Source organism: Biomphalaria glabrata, chromosome 1, assembly GCF_947242115.1.
Source record: "Biomphalaria glabrata chromosome 1, xgBioGlab47.1, whole genome shotgun sequence".
NCBI classification, from domain to species: domain Eukaryota; kingdom Metazoa; phylum Mollusca; class Gastropoda; family Planorbidae; genus Biomphalaria; species Biomphalaria glabrata.
The window spans coordinates 37853742-37876822 of NC_074711.1; the positions used below are offsets into that span (position 1 = coordinate 37853742).

At 37.2% G+C, this 23081-nt stretch overlaps 1 protein-coding gene across 1 annotated transcript in view; it reads left to right on the forward strand.

The window, feature by feature from the left end:
* Nucleotides 1-23081, forward strand: part of LOC106068698 (zinc finger protein basonuclin-2-like) — a 55065-nt gene that overhangs the window by 22348 nt on the left and 9636 nt on the right. The window contains exon 3 of the mRNA XM_056035243.1: nucleotides 13960-14198. Within this exon, the coding sequence (XP_055891218.1) occupies nucleotides 13960-14198 (239 nt within the window). The remainder of the gene's footprint in view (nucleotides 1-13959; nucleotides 14199-23081) is intronic.

Below are 23081 nucleotides of genomic sequence, written 5' to 3' on the forward strand. Positions count from 1 at the left end.
TCGTTTTATTTTGACAGTTTGTCACAAATTTTAAAACAATATTGACAATGTCTGATACTATTAATTCATTTTTTTACTGTGTATAAAGTTGACTTTCTCCAACCCTCATTCCCTCTGCCCCCCCCCCCCCAATATTTTACAAACATAATGTGAGCACTGGTTCTCGAGAGACTTGTTTAATTATGTAAATTGTGACAGCGACCGATGAATATATTACATTATCAAGTGAAGGCTATGTCATAGAACTAGCAAGAAATGTTGAATTGGTCTTTGCTTTGAGAGGTCATAATAGTTTCAATGATCTATTGACTCACTTGTGACTATTGACCCTTGTGTGACCCTCGTGCAACGGAAACGTGGCCTACAGTCACACTAAGACGTGACTGTCCAGCTATTGACAGACATCGACTGACTAAATGATGATACCTGAACAAGATCACTTGGCGTCCTTCTCTGGGGAGAGACCAGTGCTTCCATTAAATTCATCGATTAAAATAGCTCCCGAGAACTCAAGGTTTTCTCTGACCCCATTATGTCAGAAGTCACAGAAGTAAAATAGCTCTCCAGCGGAGAAAATGTGTGAATGATAACAATTTGCACACCTCCGAAATTGTTATTATTTCGATTATTTGTAGATCTAAATGCAGTGTTATGTTTTGGTTTTTATCCAAAGGAATAATTCTCAGATTAACTGTTTGATTCTGTATTTCAGCTATACTCTACGAGAACTATAAATATCATTATTTACCCACTGACATACGTGTTCCGCAAGATGTCTTGCAACTGTAGAGTCCAGAATTTTAGCGGCTAATGCCAGGGGCGAATCGGCCTTATGGGCATTTGGACAAACGCCTGGTTGGCCGGTACCGAAATGGGCGATGGGCTTATGTCAAAAGGGTCGCTTAACATCGCAGTAAGGCCCTTTATGCACAAAGGATTTTAGACTATTTTCTTTACAAATGGGCCCACGAAGTGCGTGATTGGCCTTTGTATTACCTTTTCATTCAATATCTTTACAGACTTTACTGTGCAAAATTAACTTAACACATTATTCGTAACGATGTAATAGCTTATATCCGTATTATTTACTTTAATTAAGCTTCATTCCCTTATAATTATCTCTTGTCATTTATACATAGACCTATGAAGCGATGAACTAACAACGTAAGGCCTCTACTTCATTAAGTCACAGCGCGTTCAAAGGAAACATCAAGGTGCATATATGCATTGAGATAATACAATCCTCCCTACATGTAGAAATACAATAAGTTAAGAAGCCCATGCATGCATGAGTCCAGTTTTCGATGCATTTTCAAACGTAACATATAATGTGGTAGACCCATCATTACTACATGGCAAGCTTTTTGTGGGCCGGATTGTATGGTAATGCCTGAGCCAATTTTAATACCCTGTCCGCCGCATGCTGAGGCGTATTGCAGCGATGCCCAACCGCTTATAGTTTTTATTTCAATACTATTAAAATATGAATTAATTTTTTTAAAAATACTAATGCAACGGATTTTTATCTTTGAAAAAACAACAAAAAAAAAAAAAAAACCGCTGTCTTAGTGCGCTGTCTCAGCACCTTTACAAACATAAACCTTGGCTGCACGGGGTTCACATTTCTCGCTTATGTTAATTTGAGATGTAGGAAAAGATTTTTGATAAAAATAACAAATAGCGACGTGTGTATGTGTCATCCAGAGTAAATGTGTAGCCCACATTTCCCAAAAAAATAATAATTTACTTTTAACGAAATAAGTTTAAAATTTTTATTTTTTTTATTGCTGTTGAATTATAACGTTTCGGGATGTTTATGTCCTCTAATGTGTCTTCGTTGACAGTTATTATTATTACTTTTATTATTATTATTATTATTATTATTATTACAAAAATACTTCGGCTCGCGACTCATTAAAAGAGAAACAAAATTCATTCTAGTCTGTGTGTCCTCTGGTGAATTATTTTGTAATATGGCAGGTCTGCAGCGGTACTGCCCTCTGACAAGTACCTCACAGAAATCTTCTTTAGTTTGCAGGCTTTTTCAGTGTTCGGACCAAATGTATGGATCTCTCTCGGCTTCAGACAACCTGCTTCACAGCATTCAAGAACATTAAAGACCTATCTGTTCAAAACTTCTTTAGATTGGTTTGTCATTTTAACTCTTCTGTTGACGTTATTACAGCGCCTCGAGCCTACATTTTGTTTCTTAACAGCGCTCTATAAATTAAATTATTAGTATTAGTAGTAGTATTAGTAGTAGTAGTAGTATGTTGAGGGCCTCAGTGACACATGAAAGTAGAGTTGTCACCATCCATTCTACTGATATCACAAAATGTAACATGCTTATGATGTGTACTTTTCTTAGCAGTTTGATCTTCAAGCGTATGTTAGGCTGTAAAACAGTGATAGATCTTCATAAGTATTGCGTATTTTCTTATAAAGTAGACAAATGAAACCTAGATCTAATGCCTGAATACTTATTACAGGTGTTTCCTAGGAGTGGACATATTTACTTTGATAGACTCGAGTATCTGTAGCATGGAGGCGCGTAGCTTGCTTTTATTTCATTGTGAGAAGATATTTTGAAGTTTAATCTTCTGTGGAAAGATATGTTTTAATTTCATTTTAACCAATGGTGTGCATGGTATAATTTTGTAGCACACAATCGGGGAGTGGGGGTTATAATCAACTTAATTATGGTGAGGGTGAGCATGAATATTGTTGTGTTTTTGCTTTCTTGCGTGTTTATAGATTTTTTTTTAAAAAAAGGGGGGGGGGTGAAAGATGACTAGTTCGAGTGGAGATAAAAGTATTAATCACTTCGTATGTTTCTTGTTTTTTTTTTCTCTGTCCTCGTTCTTGGTTGTACTTGTAATTTCGTAGAGGCACCAAGCTGTAACTAATATAGTTTGTACTTGTTATTTCATAGAGGCACCAAGCTGTAACTAATATAGTTTGTACTTGTTATTTCATAGAGGCACCAAGCTGTAACTAATATAGTTTGAATCGTTGCCAGATTCCTTTCGGCACTTTTTGTTTTGACTAAACTCTTAACAGTTTCTATATTAGTATGGGTATAATATACATTGGAGAGAGGGGATAAAAAGGAGTGATGAAGCCTAGAAAAAGGCAGTAGATTTTAGAAAGATCTCAGCACTTAACCCTATGAGCAAGGTTCTCACTGGATAAAAACATTCATTCATACAAATATAGTGTGGGAAGGGTGCGTGACTCTCGTGAAGCTCAAACTTGTGGCAGCATGGTGTTTGCTTTGTTGTTTTTTTTGTTTTTTTCAAAGAATAATTGGTATTGGTGGCTGGGGGATATAGCTTGACTTCCGAACCGAGGAATCTCATGTTTGAATTCCGGAAATTTGTATTTCGGAATGTTTAAGACCCGCCACCTTCGCGTCCACCCAACTCAAAGGGGTGTCTGACATTAGTTGGAAAAGTAAAGGCCGTCCTTTGTGGTGCTGGCCACATGACAACTGCGGTCTACCGATTTAACCTTAAATCGCAAGCTCTACTTTACTTTAACTTTTATTATAATTATTATTGGTGGCATTCGAGCTGCATAAGACATTATACATGTTGCATGGACCTTTCCTTCCAAAACAGCAAAATGTATAGATTCTAAATTCTTTACTTAAAATAATGTTATGAGCGTGAGGCCAACACAAATTGACTACGACCCAATAACAGAAATATTCAAAATATGAAAGATGGTTAATAAACTGAAAATAGAAATAATGCCTAATTGAAGTAACCTCTATGTAGTACTGTACTCTTTAGTCGGATGAAAACATCGAATGTATAAACCAGAAATAATAGAAGTGCATAAGTTGTGTACAACACAATACTCTTAATAAATAAGTCATTTTATAGTGTAGATATTTCGTATGTTTGCTTACAACTTTATCAATCGTGTGCCTTTTTTTTTTTTGTCGTGTTTTCCTGGTACCCACCACACTGCCCATCGGTGTCCGGAGGTAAAAGGTGATGCCTGCAAGCGCCCTGCACCTGATGTCAGTTTCCACTCCCCCCCCCCCCTTTCCTTTAGTTCTCCTTACCTCCGGGCGGACGGTGAGCTCAAAGCTATCTTATTTACCTTATCTTCTGGTCCACCACCACCCTGCTTCACCCGGCTCCTGCCCAGCCCCCCCCCTCCCCAAAGCACGCGCCCCTGCAGCCCACACCAATGTCAGTCCGGCTGTGTTTCTCTCCTCCACCAGATCGCTTTCTTACCTTTGTCCTCCTTGACACCCTCTGGTTACCATGGTTACTTATCACCAGTCTACTGCTATCGGGTGATCTCAAGAGTCCCGTTGTGCCATTTTTTTTTTATTTCATTCAACCGGATGGCGTCAACCCTAACCCCCCTCCCCCCTCCTCCAAACCTTTCAGATTGCAACAACATTTGGCTGTCTTTGTCTGAAGATCAGACTTATTGAACCACTCGTTTCCTTTTTTTTTATTATGATTTAACTTTTCCCTCCTTTTCTATCAACTCATTTCCTTCTGGCCCCCACCCGGTTACAACTCCTTCCCCCCCCCCAACTCATGCTTTACTTGTGAGCGACTTCAATCTAAATCGGCAAGATGTCTGCTCAACGGCGCTTTGGTTTTGGAGCTGTTCTTTAACGACATCTTCCTTGCAAATCTCCGTGTCAAGGCTTCCACCGCGGCACCTTGCTCTGCCTTGATCGTTCCCCATTATTTCTCCACTTGCTTTTCCTTCTTCTTCTTCTTCTCTCTCTCTCTCTCTCTCTCTCTCTCTCTCTCTTTATATATATATATACATATTGCAGTCGTACGGTTTGTAGGCGACAAAGCTCGCAACTTCTCTTTGTGATTGAGCCTTATCTCAGGTTTATGTTAGCTTCCAGCGTCTGCTAGTTTATGGTCAATTCAAGTAGCGCATTCTCAAGTCTCGGTTCATTATCATCTGATCCGCGCCTTTGTTGTCGTCTGGGATCTAAGTCACGTGCCAAGTCGCCCATTCGTTACAAACCAATTGAAATCATAAATTGAAAACTATTATTATTATTGAAACAAAATTCATTATTAGTAGTAGTAGTAGTATTGATGCTCAGCTGTTCTTCCCTATTCTAAAACATTTGAAAATCTTCTACAATAAAAATCACTCACTGATCAGTAATTCTCCCAATTACCGTGGACCAATATTACGAAAATTTGTTAATACTAGAAATAATTAATAAACCATTTTCACGATTAAAATCGCAGCTGTTAAATTTACCAAAAACGATTTTTTTTAATCGCAATCTAGACTTATTATGTTTTTGAAAGCCGACAATTAAATGTACAAAAACTATAAATCCTTCCGCTGGAAGCACTGGTGAACACTTTTTTGTTGTTGGTGCGTAATTGTCTTTTGTACCATTTTTTTTTTAAATTTCTACACAGATCTAGAACTTGAATCTCATTCTCCTTTCAATCGAGATAGTTGGCAGAGTGACTATGAGGAATCATTCTCCGATCATTGTGATTATCAAATTTGTTTTTACAAAGAACACCGACCATCTGTGTGGAAGTGTGTGTGGAGACAGTGGCTCAAGTTTGATATGGAAAGACTAATTAATGATAATTCGTGGCATAATTTTAAAAGGACTAGATCTTGACCTACACGCTGCCTCTATTCTAAATCCCAAATTAAAAATTAAAAAAAAATATCACAGTGAATATAAATATATGAAGATAAGAAAGGCTTAGTAAAAGTGAATCAAACCTTTTAAAACAACGAGAACAATTTAAAAACTATTTCAACATAATTATTGCCACAAAGAACAATCATGCTACAAAGGCAGTCACAAGGCAAGAAAATATAAAACATGCTTTTTACAAGTCCTCTGTTCAGGTATCACTTTCGTGGAAATAAATGGATCCTAGTCCCTGGAAAAAAAATACATGGACAAGGTTCTCGAAAACGACTCTAACGATTTACCTAGAAATTTGACAGATGATGTATATCTCTGGGAAAAAATATAAGCTCGTTGGCCACTTGGGAAAACTCTAGTTTGACAGTTATAATTTATCTAAGTATTAAAAAAAATGTAATTTGGCAAGAAGACTAGAAAATCGTTATCTTAAAAAGATTACATCTTCGGATTTTTCTGCATGTAGGCCCGATTCCTTAAAGAGTTTATAAATAATAGATAGGATCATTTTGCGCACCGTCTTCGAAGTCTAGATCTATATAGACCTAGCATTAGAATGTTATAGAGTATTATGCGTTTCCTAAACCAGGATTTTTTTTCTCGGGGAGTCAGAGGGGGGGGGAATAGGACGAATAAAAATGTTCTTTTTAAAACAAAAAAAAAACATTCCTTATATATGAAGGACAACATAATCGCTACTTTATAAGATGTATAAAGTAGGAGTTCTCTTCTTTTTTTTTTTTAAATATATGTAATCTTATATTTTTCATGTTTAAAATTAAGACTTAACAGTCACGTCCAAAATATGGTGGAACATGTAAAAGAAGTTTAGTTTAGATACATACCAGAGAGCTTAGAGCCGAGCCCATACATGTATACGTAGGTTATGTACGTTTTGTTTAGTGTATGTGGATATGTTATATGTATATAAAAAAAATTGAAGCTCTAGGATGTCTTCTATTACTCCTAGGCCTTCTTTCAGCGATCAAATTTTAAGTGTATCATTGGACTCCCGTGTTGACTGCAGTAGCCTACTCTAATATCAGTGACTCTAGTCTTACCCCAGTGTTCCTCTAATAAATTCTAATATCAGTGACTCTTTTATCCCAGTGTTCACGAGACCCTTGTCTTAGATAGTAGACTCAAATCTAACTTATGAGTTGAACATAGGCAGCACTGTCCGACACTGTTAGCATCAAAGGTTTGGAATTTCTAATCCTAACTCACGTCACGTTAGGGTTTTGTTGTTCTTCCTTGTCATACCTGAGGGCGTTTGGGATCTTGGGATGGAGGAAGGTGCTGGTGCTAATTGTTGACATTGCTGGCGAGGAAGCAGGCGAGGGGCAGGAGTGGGAGCGTACTCCCTCCCCCGTTACCCTATGCTAATCATTTACCAGCACGCACTGCTGCAAATGAGGTTGATGTAGGTCACACTCAGATGTCTGCATGGCGTGGAGACTCATCCAAGGTGGAGTCTGGTACAGTCTGGAGGACGATCTGAGATGAATCGGTTGAATTTCTCCAGCTTTGTTTTTTGTTTTGTTAAATATATTTTTTATTATAATTATTTTCTATTTGTTTTCAAAATTTTATTTTCGTGTTTATGTTTTTACAAGTAGCTCATGTTTTATTGTCACAGTTTGAACCACTTTCAATTTAGATCAAGTCATATATGTCAGTTTGGGCTATACGTATGTTGCAATATGGGATATCTCATATATTTCAGCTTGGAGTAGGCCTATATTCCAACAATGGGGTATTTATCCGCTCAGGGGACATTTTGGGTGTGGCCATTTTTGGGTTACGAATACCGTGGAATGAAAAGTTATATAAATGTCAAATTAGTTTAAGAAATCGTAATGTTGTTTTTTTTACAGTTTTCGAGATTTATTGAAATTATGTATATTTATAATTACCATTTTCGACCAGCGTTTTTTTTTAAACAGATAAACATATATGATTGTAAGATTGTAGTTGAACCTCCACAACCAGATTATGATGTATATATTACTTTAGAATGTGATGTTGTAACTTTGCGATTGTCCCCCTTCAAGCCTATGATACATCCATACTTTTAAAAACATTTTAAAATATTTTGTTTCCTAAGACAAGATGTCGATGTGGTAGTGGAATCGTTTGGTTGATGACACTATCTGACCCACACGCTGGGCCAACCCTCGTCAGGGATCGTCTGGAACACTGTTTGTTGTCTGATCCTTAGAAGTGCTACCTCGGGCGTTGATCTGCTGCCTGGTTTCACTACCTCCTCTTGATTCTCGCCCCTTTGCTCGCTCGTACATGTTGACTCCACAATCCTCTTGTGCCCTTTGGCTGTATCGCCATGTGTAGTCTGTGACATGTGATTGATAGGACCCAGTGTGGTGTGTACAATACATGTACTCACTCACTCACTCTATCTTTCTCTCTTTCTCTCTTTCTCTCTCTCTCTCTCTCTGGTCTCTCTCTCTTTTTCTCTCTCTCTCTTTCTCTTTATTTATCCCAATGCTTCCCCTCTTCCATCTCCCCCACCCCAGGTCACAATTCACATGCAGTACTGTCAGAGACAGCATCAGGTAGTTTTGTGAACTTGTGTTTTAGAATACTGGTGTGAAACCCAATAAAAAAATAAAAAAAATCTGGATATTTTAAAATAAACTTTGCGAAACAATTAACTCAACTGTTTTTGTTTAAATCAAAAGTTGTCAAACAGACGCCATAGAAAAAATAAACATAATTAAACAACATGTATACAACCGTTTTTTAAACTAATATTCTTAATACTATTTATAATAATAAGGCTTGTCTTCGACACAACAATCACTTGGCTACGCAGCCCTAACTGTGACCTATTTTGCCACATCCAGGGCAAGCATAATACTAGTGTGCTTGAAATATGTATGTTATTGTATATAGAATAAAATAATTTAAGTCACATAAGAATTGAACAACAACAAAAATAGCCATCTGATCCTCTGCTTTCTCCTCTATACTATTTGAGTGGTTTAAACAATTCGTCCTATTTCTTTGCTTTAGTCTGGAGACGGCTACAGTTTGACCAGTCTCAACACTGAATTGCAACGTTTCTCGTTAATGATAAAAATCAATCAATCAATCAACGTAAGATTGCAAGTCCTTTTTTTTTGTTGTTGTCGACTTTTGTTAACGACGAATTACTGCCTGTACCATGTCAACACAGAGAATACAAAATGATGATATTCTCGTTTAAATTTTTTTAGAAACACCCAGACCTATCTATTGACATTAATTCAGTACCTTTGAAAGTCATAAATCAGTGTTGCTAGGAAGATATACTTTGTTTAGTCGTAATTCAGAAATCTTTCAACTACACACCAGATTACTGTCAAAACTTGGACTCTGCTCTCCCCTCCCAGGCATTACTTCCCCTTGTTTAGTCAGTTCCATCTTTAATCTAAGCCATGCCTTTAAGAGGACTAATTACTTCTTGGAAGAGCCTCCTGACCCCTGTGTTGTTTTCCAACGAAAGAGGTCGTCCAGATTTCTCAGACTGCTGGTGAGCTAGATTGGCTTTTAATGGCCTCCATGAAGTGGTCCAGCACATCTGGGAAAACGTTTTTGATCTGAGCGTGATCAGGACACAAGAGTTCCTTGTAGACATAAACTGTAAGGGGACCTCTGTGGCGGCGCAGCAGGGCGCTTCGATAGGGCGCTTTCAATTCTTAGGACTGTGTGGAGAGATATCAAGTAGAATTTTTTTTCTTGCATTTCAATAAATGCCCTAAGAATATTTTTTTTCTTGCATTTCAATAAATGCACTAAGAATATTTTTTTAGCAAACGAAACGCTACGTTGTTATTTGTTCCGCCTACTTCACTCCCAAAAACAAACATATTCCTCCTCCTCTTCGACATTTTTTTTTTATTATAAAGACATTTCTTTCACATTTTTTTTTATTATAAAGACATTTCTTTCACATTTTTTTTATTATAAAGACATTTCTTTCACATTTTTTTTTATTATAAAGACATTTCTTTCACATTTTTTTTATTATAAAGACATTTCTTTCACATTTTTTTTTATTATAAAAACATTTCTTTCACATTTTTTTTATTATAAAGACATTTCTTTCACATTTTTTTTATTATAAAAACATTTCTTTCACATTTTTTTTTATTATAAAAACATTTCTTTCACATTTTTTTTATTATAAAGACATTTCTTTCACATTTTTTTTTATTATAAAAACATTTCTTTCACATTTTTTTTATTATAAAGACATTTCTTTCACATTTTTTAAATTATAAAGACATTTGTTTCACATTTTTTTATTATAAAAACATTTCTTTCACATTTTTTTTTATTATAAAAACATTTCTTTCACATTTTTTTTATTATAAAGACATTTCTTTCACATTTTTTAAATTATAAAGACATTTGTTTCACATTTTTTTATTATAAAGACATTTCTTTCACTTTTTTTTTTATTATAAAGACATTTCTTTCACATTTTTTTAATTATAAAGACATTTCTTTCACTTTTTTTTATTATAAAGACATTTCTTTCACATTTTTAGCGGCCCCCGAAAGGGGAAAAGACGCTATTAGTTTTGTGCGAAATGTCTGTCCGTCCCGTTTAGATCTCGTAAACTAGAAAAGATATTGAAAATCCGACATCACAATATTTTAAACCATTCAAAGTTGTGATGCAATGGCTACTTTTTTTTTCCGAAAGCGAAAAATCTAATTTTTAAAATCAGTTACGCAAGCAGTTTTTTAAAGAGAAAAAGCTAATTAGTATGCATTATAAGTTAGACCTAAATTAAAAAGAATAGTAATCTTGTAAATGTCATTTTCTTGAACTTTCCTTTTTATTGCGAGAATATACATATTTTTTTTTTTTGGAGCATTCGAATAAGAGTTTGAGCCTTTTCAAAAAATTACATCAATTATAAGACTTCAGTTAGGCCAGGAGAGGCGCGGTAGCTGAGCGGTAAAGCGCTTGGCTTCCGAACCGGGGGCCAAGGGTTCGAATCCTGGTGAAGACTGGGATTTTCTACTTCGGAATCCTTAGGCGCCTCTGAGTCCACCCAGCTCCAATGGGTACCTGATATTAGTTGGGGAAAAGTAAAGGCGGTTGGTCGTTGTGCTGGCTACATGACACCCTCGTTAACATTAGGCCACAAAAACATGAATTTTACATCATCTGCCCTATAGACCACAAACTAGTTAGGCCAGGTTCACATCTAACTTTGCATTCACTTGCACCTATTCTTTGATCAGCTGTACCGTTGGGGCACTACACAAGATCTGTCAACCTTCTTTCTCCATTCTTATTTCTCATTTGTCTTTGATATAATTTCATTTGGATGTTCTTTCTGAAAATATTGAAGCCTGCCTGGGTGGACCACTTCGGGGGCCGATTTTGAGTTTGTGTCTCCACACAAACTGTCTTTGTAATCTTGTTTTTATTATAAAGACATTTCTTTCAAATTTTTTTTTATTATAAAGACATTTCTTTCACTTTTTTTACCTGGCCAACGGACAACGAATCTGTTGTATCGCCATCACTACATCCACTACCTATTATGAGCTTGAGCTCGGAGACTGACATTACTACTATTAAAAAAAAAAAAAAACAACCTCGAACTTCGAGTTCATCAAATAGGTTTAGGGATTTGGGAGGGGGGGGGGCTAAAGCTCATAATCTTCATGTCGCTTTTTTCACCATGAGCCCCCCAAAATACCAATAAAACCATTTCTTTTTCATTTAAAGTTTTTAAAAAATAAATTTAAAAAAAATCATTGAACGATGAAACTCTTATGTAGACTCCATTAAACTGTTAAACTCTATGTAGACTCCATTAAACTGTTAAACTCTATGTAGACTGTATTAAATTATTGAACTTTATGTAGACCAGTGATGCCCAAACTACGGCCCTCGGCCAGATCCGGCCCGCGAAGTGTTTCCATCCGGCCCGTCTAAACCTCGGAACAAAGTGAAGAAATTTCTTAAAAGTTTGAAAAATGTATTTTTCCTACGTTAGGACTCTGTTTTTCTTGGATGGATTTCATTCTAATCTATGGTATTCATATTATTTTTTTTTTAATGAACACGACATTTTTTTTTTTTTTTGGTGACAAGTGTTGACAGTTGTTTTAGGTTCTTGAATAATTCCGCTGCTGTCTTGAGCAAGTTGTGTAATATGTTGTGTGTAACACAGGGAGTCAATTCTGCATCAGTTTTTTGGTAAAGTTCTTTTGATATCAAAGAGAATGGTACGTACCATTTAAATATTTGAGCGTTAATGAAATGAGAGAGTCATAGGAACGAAAACTAGAATGTGAATGTAGAAACTTCGGGAAAAAAGTGAAGATATCTTTGCTTTTGTGGAAAATATGCCAACAAGATTTGTACAGAAATGTGGCTGTTTTTAAAACTTATAACAAAAGTCATTTGCAAATCAAAACATTAAAAAATATGGCGGCATTGTTGGTTTTAACCGCCAAGAAAAAAAGATCGCTAAGCTACGCCTAGTTGAATGAGTAAAGTGACTGACGAGAACAAAGAGACAAGAAATGAGTGAAATGAGTCCAGGGTAAGAACAAGTTACAGAGTTGCTCAAATTATGAGAAATGATGCGTAAAAAAAGTGCTTTCTATCAGTGGTGAAAGAATTAGTCCTGGGTAAAAAAGCAGTTAACGCATCGCAAAACTAAATGACAGAGTAGCAGATTTTGAAATGTTTTCTATTGCCACTGTGGATTACTCCGATAGATCTGCAACTGGAATTGATTGACTTACAAAGCCAGACATCCCTGTTTGAGAAATTTAGAGTGATGCAGACAGTTCATTTCTTCGCCTGATGAAACTTTTCAAATGTCCGAAATGAAGTGTTAAGGACGATCCCAATGTTTACAAGCACTTCATTGAGCAGACAAACCTTTCAGTAGTAAAACGGATGAGACCTATCTTACGTAATCGCCCTACGTGTGTACGTAGGCCTAGTAGTGCTACAGGTTTCTAATAAAACTATTTAAAATGGAATTATTCTCTATTTCATTTTTTTTATCTATTCGATGATGTGGCCCGCGACACGAGTGTCGGAAATGAAAATGGCCCGCCGGGCGAATAAGGTTGGGCATCACTGATGTAGACAATGAAATTCTGTCTAGACTATATTAAATTATTGAACTCTATGTAGACAATGACATTCTGTGTTGACTATATTAAACTCTGTTTCAGCTCTTACTTGTTCAGTATCTCTATTATATTATGAGATTCTTTAATCGAAGTATATAACTCTGGTTTTTATATTTAGTGGTACTTATATCTCATGAACATATAGAGTATTTAATGCACACATTTCACATACACACTAACCTGCGAACACCCACACAAAGGTACACGTACAGATAAACACATAATTTCATTTCTAGCTTTCTCCTTCACACTCCCTTCACGTCTCTCCAACCTTACCCACCCCGCCACACCAACACACACACACACACACACACACACAGCAACATATACTTCTCTAAGACCAAAAAAAAATTTTCATTGGTGCCAGAAGCGTTAGACTGATGTTGTCTGTCTACCTGGTCGCGTCAGTCCCACCTACGGTACTAGCAGACGGCACGTGCTCTGAGGGGATGAGCTTGACCTGCTCTATCGGTGGGTCATGTAGAACAACTGCGGTGTCGTTAGTGAATCGGCTTTCCCGTTGCAGACGATGTCGGAATTTATGCGACATGTACTAAACCAAGAATAAATATCGAGGGAGAATTAATAAATATCACAAAGGTTAAATCTAGAGGAAGGTACCACACCGATCATAGGAAGAAGGAAAGAAACCTAGGGGGACCTCTTGCTAACAAAATTTCGTGATCACCTGTAGCTAGAGGGACAATGCATCTCAAACATGTCAGCCTTACCAGACCTTACATTCAAACACCAGATACACCTTCCCCCCCCACCCCCACCCCGAAAGCAGCCTGCCGAATGATTGTATGCAGAAATGTGCATATTTAATTAATATTAAGTGCACACTTTCAGAAGACTATAAGAACGCGTGTTTCCTATTTTGAGTTCGTTAACTGCGATGGAAAATGGAATGATACTAAAGTGATTCCCTTACTGTTATCGTACATATTTCAAAGAACCTGTTATCTTCCCTTTTAAATCAAGAAATCATCAAAAATGACACTGATATATTATGATTATTAAAAAAAACACCGTGTGTCTATAAATGTGTCCAAAAATATTAATCTCTACAGTATATTTCATTTTTCTCCTTTGATCCACAGCTCTGGACAAGCTGGGCACCAATCACGTAATCAATCTGGGTCTCCAGGTGGAGGTGGTCCAGCCAAACATAGTCTTCGACATTGCCAGCCTGATGCTCTACGGCGCTCACGCCACTCCTGTCCGGCTCAAGATTCTGCTGGACCGACTCTTCTCTGTGCTCCAGCATGAGGAGGTCCTCCAGGTGCTTCACGGCTTCGGCTGGACCTACGAGGACTATGCTAGAGGATATATATTACAGGTCAGTCTCACTCTTTTGAGAGCCTCTGTGCTTATATTTATGAATCTTGTTTTAAAGTGGGTGCAGCTTAATCTTCTCATTTTATAAATTACAGACGTTACTTCAAAAGAGAAGACGATTACGTCCTACGCGTATCCGTGTGTCAATCTAGTCATGCGTGTTAATCATAGACTTAAACTTAGTAATTGATTTTTGCTGGCTGATTCAGGCAACCCGTTCCATGCTTTAATGGCACTAGTGAAAAAGGAGCACGTGTATGAGTTTGTCCTCGCATAAGTTGAACAATAAGAGACACACATTGTCAAAATGCACGAGGAATTTGGCAACCCAAAGAGAGAGGGAGAGAGAGAGACACACACACACACACAGAGTCAAATTGTCATTTCACAAAATGTCATTGCTGATATGTGAGCGATTAAACGCCTTCTGCTTGTGCCATTGTCTGATGCGTCAACAAAAGAGAGTGGTTGTTCTTTGTAGGTCGAACTCTGTGAGACTTGACTTTATAGACTCAGTTCCTCACCTAACGACTATAACCGTATTCCATGTTACATAATGTACTGACGAACTAGTAAGTAGACGAGGAGAATTTAAAAGTAATCATTTTTGTTTTTTGAACACAATACCTCCTTTATACAACTAAGAGAGCGATTAATTTAGTTTTAATAACTAATGAATGCTAGATTATATATATATATAGTTTATCCCGCCCTATTGTCCCCTCCTGACCGAGAAGCCGAAGACATGTCATCTGTTCAAAAAATATTTCCAAGTTCTTTTCCAAATTTACATTATTTTCTCTTTTATACTATGTTCATAATGCTCAGTGCGTGACCTCCGTGATCAACGAGCTAGGAATTCTTCTTCCAACGACATCGGTTGTCAAAATTCTAGGAAAATCCGTTAGAGCTGTTTTCGAGAAATGTGTCCGCCCCACCCACCCATTCTGAAAGTGTGGCTTGAATAGAGGTATTGTAATAGTATAAAACATTTCCAGTATTCCTTTATACTATAACTGTGTTCATACTAAAGGTTATTCACAGTAATCTGATCCTTGATCACGTTTTGGTTTTTACATTTCATTCTACTGGAATTTTCATTGAAGGTGGTAAAACTTTACATAGCTGACGTTTGGTGTATCCGGGGAACAAACTGAAGGATGTGTTGATAAACTAGGTCTTTTTAAAGGTCTATGAAAGATTGCTTGGAATTTTGAGCCAGTGAACAAACAAAAATCCAAGTTCTTCCATTTGTAGCACAAATTAATGTCAACACGAAGGAACCATTAGACTTTGACTTACAAATGTAAAACAGATAGGCAGCTAATTAGCGATAATAAATGCAATTTGATACGAAAATCAACTGCCATGCATTGAAATTTTTGTTAAAAAAAATAGCTTACTTCTATTTTATTTTGTCAGCAACTTTGACGTTCAATTTAGCTCCCCTGTACTAAAATAGTTGGAAAGGGGGGGGGGGGATTACATGGTTTTAAAAGAAGTAAAATTTATCAATGGGCTGCTTCAAGTGCCTTACAGCGAATACCAAAAAGCTTGTTATTTATGGATTTTTATTAATATCCTTTATTGTACTTTGATTGTCATAGAACACTTACACTGATTGGGAGTCCCATCATATGTTTATGTTACAATTCGTTGATCTATTTAACCAAATAATCGTCTCTCAACAAGCTGTACTAGAACCTTCCACTTATACTTATTACAAAACTTCTGCAAGCTCCTTAGGACATTGAAAATTCTTGTGACGATACGAACGTAACCTACCCCGTCATACTTTTGGGGCATCACTGCTGCTTCTATAACGTTCTCAGTCCCAAAAGATGATTTTTACTATTATCATATAACGTTATCATGTTATATATAAACTTGCACATTATCCTACACATTTTCTAACGTACACATAGCTTTCTTTTAAGTTGTGCTCAAGATTGAGAGATACGTGTATATTAGACTATATATTAGACTATATATTAGACTATATTTTAGACTATATATTAGACTATATATTAGACTATATATTAGACTATATATTAGACTATATATTAGACTATATATTAGACTATATTTTAAAACAGCGTTTCCCAAACTTTTGCCTTAACGGAGCACTTCGCACATTCTGGGTATTTACTGGAACAATTTGCTTATTTTTTAGGGAGGTTAGTTCACGTGGGGGGGGGGGGGGAATACTAGATAATTATTCCGTTAGATTTTGAAACACCTATTCAGGTCTCTTGGAACACTAGGGATTCCGCGAAACACAGTTTGGGAAACACTGTCCACATCAACATATACAACATGTCTAGCCTTTTTTGTGTGTGTGTGTAAACTAAATCTTTTCATAACACTTCCTTAAAGTCAAGATGACATGTGCCATTCCCTGTCGGTGTGACGTAATCACCGCCATCTCACTCAGTAAGACCCATACCCTCACCGGGTCACTGTGACCAGATTAATCTTGTATACACAATGAAAAAACAACACAACAAAGTGTCGACTTGAGTTCCCTTTGACTTGACCAGGAATACACAGAACTAATGTGAACTAGATACATGGCCGCAGATAACGAAACACAAGGAGTAATAAGGTCTAGATTTAATTCGTGACACTAATGAATGTTTTAATGTCAAAGCCACGCTCAATAGATATAAGTGTTAGTATAGGTCTAATGTATTCACAACATCAGGCATTAGGAATCGAGGTTATTTATTATATTTTCCTCAATTTTCTATCAAAATTTCCAAGGGCTGTGATCTAAACTATGACATTCCATAATATTTCTGAGAAAGACGGACGTTAGACTGATATAAGTCTAAATCTATGACATTCTAAGACATTGTTAGTTATGACTGACTTCAGGGTTCAGGGTATAAATAATGACATACCATGAGGTTTTAAAGAAAAATTGAGTTAATATATCTAGGTATAACATTCCTAAAGATTTCAAAGAGAAACTGGCGTAAGGACTGTGGTATAAATTATGACATTCCAAAAGAAAGACTGATTCAATGACTGTGTCACTGTGATATAAATTTTGACTTAAGGACTGTGATATAAAATACGAATTTCAAAAAACATTTTTAGGAAGACTGCCTCCAGGACAACGATGTCAAATGTCGGCCATATAAACGACGACATTCCCTTGAGTATAAAAGAGACGGTGATATGACAAAATGTTACCGGTAAGATAAGATTAACCATTACACTGAAGCGCCCCCTAGCGATAAAAGCTTGAAGAAAGACTACACTCCTGTATCCCAGCCATGAAGGGGCGGCTACTGGGTTCGGACAAAGACTGGGAGATAACCGTGGCTAATATCCTTGTTTCCTGACGTGTCACGGACTCATGGGTCTCCTGCAAGATAAACACGTCCCGGCCCACCGCCTGATGGTTAAAGCAGGCCTGCTCACAGCGGCACAGTGCTGTGTGACCTCTGACGTACTCATCTAGATTTAGTCGCGTACCGGTAAAGACGGAACACATCTTTAGTTCCGCGAAGCTCTACACGACAATATCTCAATGTGAGTAGAGACATCCGTAATGTGGCCCACGGTGCCGGAGCTAGATAGAATCACGCCCAGGTGGAAGTGGGAAATTCAATAGGAGAGCTGTGAAAATGTAATCAGTACTTTTTCTTAACTTGCTTTCAATCCTGATACTCCCCCCCCCCCCTTAGCTCCCCCAAGGAATGACATTTTTAAGGGATATACATTTTCAGAACCTTGTTTTGTCTTCTATGAAGTTCACATTCAGATTTGCATCTGTGACGGAAAAACTATAAACGGATTTTTGGTGTATTGAACTTCAAGTTGTCAACTAAATACTATGATAAACTAAACATTAATAGTTTCTCTGTCATTATAAATAGTTTTAAAAAATGGTTCTGAGATCGTTATTAACACCACAATCTAACAACTTAGGTCAACCACTAATCAGTTGTACTGCTAGGTGCGAAATTTCAGATTATTGAAATTGTTGTGTTTCTTGTGGCTTTGACAAAAGTTGTGCTACTAGAGAAAGTGAACAAAAAGTATAGCTCCGCCTCCATTATTTCCCTGTAAATATGTAGCACCAAAGAAATCACAAAAATTTCTTCAACAATCAATGTTCTTTTTCTTCAAATGGAAATGTGTTATCCATTGTCCTAATCACATCCAATTTGTATCCTAGCGTAATCTTTAACCTAATAAATCGTCATTTCATATCTACACAAATCTAGTTCTTGGTTCTAGATTATAACATGTCCATTACATAAATCTGTTTCCTATTCCTATGTACTCAGCACTATTTTAGCTCTAGACCTTAGTTTGAACAGACTCATCAGACTCACATAACCTGCAAATCCCTTCAGCCGGATCTACAACAGTTTGTAATTTTAGTCTCGGAGATATTTTCTAGAACTTCAGGGGGGGCGGCGGTTTAAAACTTGACGTCACATTAGTATCTGCTTTACACTATATGTTCCTGACGAGATTGACGTGTCCACATCTTGCTGTGTAACTCTCAGTGTTAACTCAGGACGTGTTACCATGTTACTAAGTATCTGCTTTAGCCAAGTTCAATATACAAAATAACCTCTAATCTAGACATCCGCACAAAGGGATTGAAAACAAACAGACGAGGAACAGATATACTACTGAGATAGCTCACGTTGTGTATGTATGTATGTATGTATGTATGTATGTATGTATGTATGTATGTATGTATGTATGTATGTATCTATGTATGTTTGTATGTATGAATGTATGTATATGTGTGTGTGTGTGTGTGTGTATGTACGTATGTATGTATGTATGTATGTATGTATGTATGTATGTATGTATGCATATATGTTTGTAAGTATGTTTGTAAGTATGATTGTATGTATGTGTTTATGCATACATGTTTGTAGTATGTTTGTAATAGTTTGTATGTATGAATATCTATGTGTGTGGGGTGTATAGGCCACAGCTACTGTTGATCGCCGTTGACCCATTTATTTCCTAGCAATGCGTTCTCCGAAACAAACCTACAGTGTTCAGTAAAAGTCTACCGGACTCCCTACCTGGGACTCAAATTATGACAATATTGTTGTCAGTATCACAAGGTACAAAGGTAAACGCTGTACTATTGGCTTGGGAACGAAATGGTTTATCCATGTTTCCCCCCTCCTCCCATTAACTTAACATAAGCCACCTAACCAGGTACACCGAGCGCGTGTGTATGTGCGGGTGAGTGGATAGGTAGGTGAGTGGAAAGGTCAAGGGATGCCTGGTCCTAACACCTGGTCCCGTTCAGTCTGTTCACGCTCACCAATGCCGATAACAATATGTAACTATTTCATTCAGAGACTGTCTGCATCCAGTCTTCATGTCAAGTTAAATGATTGTCGTGCTATGACTTAAAACATTATCATTTTGGAGAAAGGTTTTGTCATTTTTCGGAAACCTACTATCATGTTTCGTAAAGCTATTGTCATGTTTTGGAGAATCTGTTGTCACATTTGGGCTAGAGAATTCTATTCTCTTTGAATGCCCCAATTTAATTCACCTCAGACAGTCTCTATTACCAGGGCCTACTCTAACCCAACACGTCCATCACTCTGTATAATCGTCCATCACTCTGTATAATCGCATTGCTGAAAAGCATAAAAAAACAGCACGTTATTTTTCCTTGGCACAAACTGCGAAAGAGCCTACAGCTCAACAGCAAAACATCTGGACATGGGATAGAAATAGTCGTCTAGGAAAGCTATTGTCAGGTTTGCGAAATCCCTTGTCATGTTGTGGAAATCTAGTGTCATGTTGTGGAAATTTAGTGTCATGTTGTGGAAATCTATTGTCATGTTTTGGAAATCTATTGTCATTTTTGGAAAGGTCGTGTGTGGTTTGTGTCAAGTTATTGTCAAGTTTGGGATAAGCCATTTTCGTGTCTTCGGGATAGACATTTCTGGGATCAATTTATGCCACTACCGAAATCATTTACTGTCATTTTCAGGAAAAGCCATTGTCGCATCAATATTAACTTTTATTTTTCATTTGTTTGACAAGTTGATATGCCTGAAAGGCTTTCGATGATAACATTTGCTGAACTGTAGCTATTTAGTAAAACCCTCCTTCTGTCAAATGTACTTAGATTTATGCATTTTGAATACGCTTGGTGTTGATGAATCAACCATGAAGTTCATGTCATTAGTTGGGACTTAATATCCTTTTTGGCTCGTATGTCTGCTTGACATTTTAAAACAGGTGTTCTGTCGTTATTTTAAGATCTCTAAGCCCAAAACCAAAATTGCTGACTCCCTGGTCAGGTATTTCACCATGACCTTTGACCGCTCTGGTCTGCACAATAATCTCGATGGTGTGAAGAAAATAAAGGACCACGTTTTGTCGCCAACAAGACGTGGACATTTAAAGTTAACTCCTTCGAAGGTGACCAGATGCCGACTCCCTGTAACGTCCGGTAAACAAGGGAAACAAACATTTCTTTCTAAATGCGCGAATATTTTGTGCTCTCTCCTGGCCCTTCCTCACCCGCATTTGTCCGCTGTCAGGCACCGCTGGACCCGAGGCACTGACTCCTGATGAGAAACACATGCTGGAAACAGTCAAGAACGACACTCCACATAAAGGGAGGTGGGTGGGGGGAGGTGTAGGATGAGGGGAAAGCGTGGGGGCGAGAGGGGGGGGGGCTTATATATGACGGAAACCGCGGCAAGGACGCATGTGTGTAAGATTGAAAGATTTCTGTGAGGAGGTGAAAGAGAGGATGGAGGTGGAGGGAGGGGGGAGAAAGACGTAGAGCTGTGTGTAGATAGATGTGCAACTTTCTTGAAGCTGCTCAGATGCAGAATGCTGCCTGGGACATGTGACGAGTCCCATGCTAATAGCAGTTTGAGAAAAAAGGCGGAAATGGCCATTTGTATAGCTTGAGCTGAAGTTCAAATGACATTCTGTTATTTGGACAACAATTGTGTGCTATAGTCTAAGCCCTAAGCTTATGTGAATGTAAATTAATTTAATTAATGGTCAATTGTAGGTCTTCATAAAGTCACATATAATTTTAAAATCTTCGGACAAGACAAAATAATAATTATTATTATTAAATCTCATGACTATATGATGAAGGTCAAAGCACACCCATTACTGATATCTTTAATAGAAGAAAACTAGTTCCAAGCAAAGCGACCTGTATTGAAGTGACGTGTATTGCTTCTCTAACATTGGTTCCATCAGTCATAGGACAAGTCGTCCATTACCTTACGTGCTGTCCTATATTCTTGCTCCTCTTAACGAACGAATAGGAAACCTTCAAACCTATTCCAGTCCATCAATCGTTCATGTCTTCTAACAGTTCGTTAGCTCAACATTCTAGTGAAGCCAAGAAGATATGTTTAAAAATATATAAGATAAGAAGATAATAAGACTAGCACAACATTAGTATATAACAACCATCCGTTTATGTTAAAATACTACACACGGGAAACTTTAAAATTTCGTTTCATCATAACGGTCCACATAGTAATATAAAATCCGCTAAAACTAACAATACGGATAGACCTAGTAACCACTAAAGTAACAATACACAAAACTACTTTCAACAAGGGCAAGTTAAACGACACCATTTAAAACACTAACATTGGAAGAGATAATTTGGCGACACTATCGCATTGTTAAGTTAGCCGTAGGTTGATTTACAATAATTGGTTTTGAATACTTTCAGCTCTACAGAGAACTACAGTAATTGTAATCTTATACATTGAAAGTATTGAAAGCTACTTGCTCTCCCAATATATATCTCACATCCTAATGCAATGCAATTTAACACTTTCTCAATTTTGGGTTACGCCTTGCCCCTTGGCTTAATACTTATTCGTAGTTTCCACCACCAGGTCTCTGTGTCAACTACTAACAACTATTTGTTACTCCCCCTTGAACTTACTTCCCCTTCCACCCCGCCCCTGCATCCATCGTCTTTGTCTTCAGTTTCTTCCATCAGGTCATCCAAATGTCTCGCCCTGTCTTAAGTTCCAGCACCCTCTTTCATGTCTCCCTGGCATTTACTGACACATTTGTTTGGACTGGCCGTGCGGGTGAGTGGTGGTGGCAGACAGTACTCACACCTCATTAACCTGATGGACTCTGGTCAGTGGTGCAAGCTTTCTAAGACGCTGTTGGGTTGTAAAAGTTACAATTACTAAAAAAAAAAAAAAAAAAACCACTCAAAATAGAGTCATTGAGTATGCTGTTTGACTTGAACTGGACCTTTAAAAGTGTGACTGAAGAAATGTCTAGAAAAGATTTGGGAAAATATGAGACAAACCGTGCATAGTTCTGTAGTGAAAGGAATAATATAAACCACAATTGGTTCTTATTTTCTTTTATGCTACGTAATAATCTTGTAAAATGAAGTACAACTTTTAAACGATTTAATGAATGACTTAATGAATAGAGCAACAATCACTGTCACTATAACCTTGCAATAGTAGACAAAAAATCAAGGGATCTTCCATAGGAATGTGAGGCGTACGGCTAAGTGGTTAACTCCCTTGGCTGCCTAACAAGAGACCTCTTCTATCCCATTTTTATGAAGGGTTCAGACAAAGGAATCCTATATCTGAGATGAACTGCGCAGTGGTTTCCAGATCTGGCAGTTCTTCATATAGTTTTTTAGCGGCCCCCGAAAGGGGAAAAGACGCTATTAGTTTTGTGCGAAATGTCTGTCCGTCCGTCCCGTTTAGATCTCGTAAACTAGAAGAGATATTGAAAATCCGACTTCACAATATTTTAGACCATTCAAAGTTCTGATGCAAAGGCTACTTTTTTTTTTCCTGAAAGCGAAAATTCTAATTTTTAAAAATCAATTATGCAAGAAGTTTTTTATAAG